Consider the following 3,597-nt stretch of genomic DNA (forward strand, 5'->3'; position numbering starts at 1 on the left):
CTGCAATCTCTGCCTCCTAGGTTCAAGCAATTCTCCTGCCTCAGCCTCCCGAGTAGCTGGGATTACAGGCGCATGCCACCATGCCCAGCTAAATTTTGTATTTTTAGTAGAGATGGGGTTTTGCCATGTTGGCTAGGCTGGTCTCGAACTCCTGACCTCAGGTGATTCACCTGCCTCAGCCTTCCAAAGTGCTGAGACTACAGGCGTGAGCCACTGTGTCTGGCCCCATCTTTAAAATGAGGATAATCACAGTATCTGCCTCTTAGGGTTACTGCCAGGATTAGGTGAGTTAATACACACAACGTATCCTAGCAGTGCCTGGCACCCACTCAGCGCTCAGAGAATGGGAGCTAGTGTTAACGTCAGGATCTTCAAGTCCGTATCACAGGGGAGGAAGCTGAGACACAGAAGGATGTGGTGGCTGGGCCCGAGTGAGGGCCAGAAGGTTAGAATTCTGGCCTCTGAGCAGGCACCGGCGTGGCTGCAGAGCCACACTCACGTGGGGCAGGGCGAGGGAACACCGGCTGCTGCACTCGTAGGCCTCCTTGTGGCGTCCCAGTTCATTGAGAGCGCGTGCCTTGCGGAACAATGCCCGGATACTCTCGCTGTCCAGGCCTAGTGCCTTCTCGCTGTCCTCTAGTGCCTTCTCATACAGGCCCTGCCGGAGAGGAGCAGGTGGTCACTGGTCAACACCTATTACTCTCCCTCCCCCAGGCCTCCTGCCCCTGCCTAGGAATGAACACCAGCTTCTCTTCTTGGCAGAGATAGAGGAGCTGAAGTCTTGGGTCAGGGACAGGGCTCGAGGCTCCAGGAGAGAAGGAAGCACTCTGGTGTCCAGCCTCTGATCAAGGGTGTCTGTGTGTCTAGCTGATGGGGCTGCAGTGGGCTTGGGTGGGACACCGCAGGGAAGGGCCTGAAGATCTACAACCACCAGCCTGGTCATTCAAACAAGTCTATATCCATCTCTGCCTTTGGTTCAGAACATGATGGGCTGAGAGTAACAATGGCATCTCTAAGAGGCAGTGAGACCACGAAGGCAGCTCTGTGCGCAGAGTGTGTACAAGGCTTAACCCTGAGGCATCCAGGAGCCATTTATCCAGAAGAGTCTGCTGGATGGCAGAGGTGTCACGGGGTCCTCTAGAGAGCCTGCAGCAGAGCCTCCCACAGGATCTCATGAACCTGAGTCAGTGGGTGCACAGGACAAGGAAGAGGAGGAGGCTGCAGCTCTAAGGAGGAGAGGAGGGGGAGGAGGAAGGCACTGAAGTCTGTAAAGAAACAGTGACGAGGCTGAGGCTATGGAAAGAACAGTGGGGCAGGGAAGGAGGAGCAGGAGAAGTCAGACTCCCACCAAGGCCCAGGGTCACCCCAAGATTCTAACTTACTTCATCTGGGGTAGGGCTAGGGCATCAGTATCATTTAAAAAAAAAAAAACTTTTTATTATGCATCGTACTTTTAAAAGCTCTCCAGCTGAGCATGTTGTACAGTTGAGATTGAGAGCCACCAGGACAATGAGATTCTGAACGTAGGCTGGGAGGAGGCTGGCCCTGGTCTACAGGCTCACTGGGGTATGGGCCTGGCTCCACTGGGCATCCAGAGGGACGTGGTGATCAGAACAGCGGAGGAGGAAAGAAAGGAGGGTGCCAGGCTCACCATGGTGAAGTAGCAGGCGGCCCTATTGACATGCAGCTTGCACAGCAGCTCCCGGGGCAGGGCCACCTGGTCAGAGGCAGCGTAGTCGGCCACGTTCAGCCCTTCCATGTACTGCACCAGAGCCTGCTTATAGTCCTTCTCCCGGAACAGATCATTGCCCTCAGCAAACAGATTCTGCACCAGCTTGAGCAGAAAGGCCTGTTGGGGGCAAGGTGTGTAGGGGGCTCATGACCTCTGGCCCCAGCTCGGGCACCCGGCCCAAGCCTCTCCCCTGCACATCTCCACCCTTCCCCTTTGCTCAGCCTGACAGCTGACACTCACCTCATACTCTTCTTGCTTTAGGGGTAGTGTTGACCTAGTAGGAAAAGAGAACATGAGGTCTCAGTGAGCCCAGCGGTCCCAGCTTCACGGAGGTCCAGAGTTACTCCTCTAACTCAGACCTCAGCCATCACCTTGTGGACTAGGGTGAACAGACAGCAGTTTTCTTCCCCTAAATCATTACCATGCAGGACTTCCAGTTCTGATGAAAGGACCTGCATGTTTCTTGGGGCCAGACAGCCAGGTTTTCCAAGGTACAGGTGCTGAGAAAGAGCAGACTGACCCCAGTCCCACCTCCAGCCTGGCCCGAGCTCCAGCCCCACTTCCAGCCACAGCCCCAGCTCCAGCCCCAACCCAGCCAGCCCCAGCCCCAAGCCAGTCCTAGCTCAGCCCAGTTCCAGCTCTACCTCTGGCCCTCGACCCAGCCCCAGCCCCTGCTGCTGAAAAAAACCAGCCCTCTCCTAAAGGCAAGCAGGCATTCCAAGCCCTTTCTCAGTTACATGAGGGGAAGGAGGGAGGAGCCACACTGGGCCTAGGAGGCCCCCAGGACTGGAAAAGGACAAGAAGAGGAAAATCAGACTCGGGCCAAGGCAGAGCAGGGGAAGGCTCCAGCTGCAGCTCAAGGGCAGGAGGAGAGGATGGTGCAGGGGCTGCTGCAGCAGGAGTGGCAGGGACAGAAGCGGGCAGGAAAAGGCAGGAAGCATGAGCTTCGTCAGGGAATTAACACCTAGCATAGGCCTTGGGAAGGACCACACCCCATCAAACCCAAGAGCACAGGCCCACAGACACTCAGTCCCCTACCCTGTCCACTCCCATGTAACACACGCCCCCGCCAATGCCAGGTCTTCACTGAGCCTGTGAGCCCCTCATGCTGGACTCAACAAATCATTCTAGGTGGGGTCTGGGCACCTGCTCCCTCCTATGGCTAATACGCCCTCAGTATGAAAGAGGGCATCAGCCGAGGAGAACTGAGGTTCATCTCTCCGATGGGCTTGATGGCCAGGCTGGAAGGGAAGCTGGGCTTTGTCTCCCAGCCCCTCATTCCACAGAGGGAAAAACAGACACTTAGAGTGGCGCAGGGACTTGCCCAAGGCTGCTCGGCAGAAAGGCATTGGAGGCAGGGCTGGGGGGATCTTTCCGTTGCCTGGAAATGCCGCTAGCACCTGGGCAGGAAAGAGCGGCCTAGGCCAGTGCGTGAAAGGTGGGCAGAGGCGCAACGCTGGGAAGGCTGTGTGTGCACGTATGTGTGGAGTGTTCCCAGTTGTGACATCGGGGCTCACCAGCCCACCTCTCACTTGCCTTCCCACTCTCCGGGCCGCAGCCCTGCCATCCCTTCCCATACTGCTGCAGTGTCTGTCCCCTCTGCTGCCCCACCAAGGACCCCATCACTACCCTCTTGGCCTCCTGCCTCCAGCCTCCCCTCTTCCAGCGTCCTAAGACATCTTTTTTTTTTTTTTTTTTGAGACAGAGTCTCGCTCTGTCGCCCAGGCTGGAGTGCAGTGGCGCGATCTCGGCTCACTGAAACCTCGGCCTCCCCACCAAGGACCCCATCACTACCCTCTTGGCCTCCTGCCTCCAGCCTCCCCTCTTCCAGCGTCCTAAGACATCTTTTTTTTTTTTTTTTTTGA

At 56.7% G+C, this 3,597-nt stretch overlaps 1 protein-coding gene across 1 annotated transcript in view; it reads right to left on the reverse strand.

The window, feature by feature from the left end:
- The window catches only part of ZC3H7B (zinc finger CCCH-type containing 7B), a 41,811-nt gene that overhangs the window by 35,188 nt on the left and 3,026 nt on the right, over positions 1-3,597 (reverse strand). The window contains exons 2-4 of the mRNA XM_011978782.1: positions 1,973-2,006; positions 1,652-1,849; positions 500-658 (exon numbers count right to left, since the gene is read on the reverse strand). Of these exons, the coding sequence (XP_011834172.1) occupies positions 500-658; positions 1,652-1,849; positions 1,973-2,006 (391 nt within the window). The remainder of the gene's footprint in view (positions 1-499; positions 659-1,651; positions 1,850-1,972; positions 2,007-3,597) is intronic.

This window comes from Mandrillus leucophaeus, unplaced genomic scaffold, assembly GCF_000951045.1.
Source record: "Mandrillus leucophaeus isolate KB7577 unplaced genomic scaffold, Mleu.le_1.0 Scaffold2, whole genome shotgun sequence".
Taxonomy (NCBI): Eukaryota; Metazoa; Chordata; class Mammalia; order Primates; family Cercopithecidae; genus Mandrillus; species Mandrillus leucophaeus.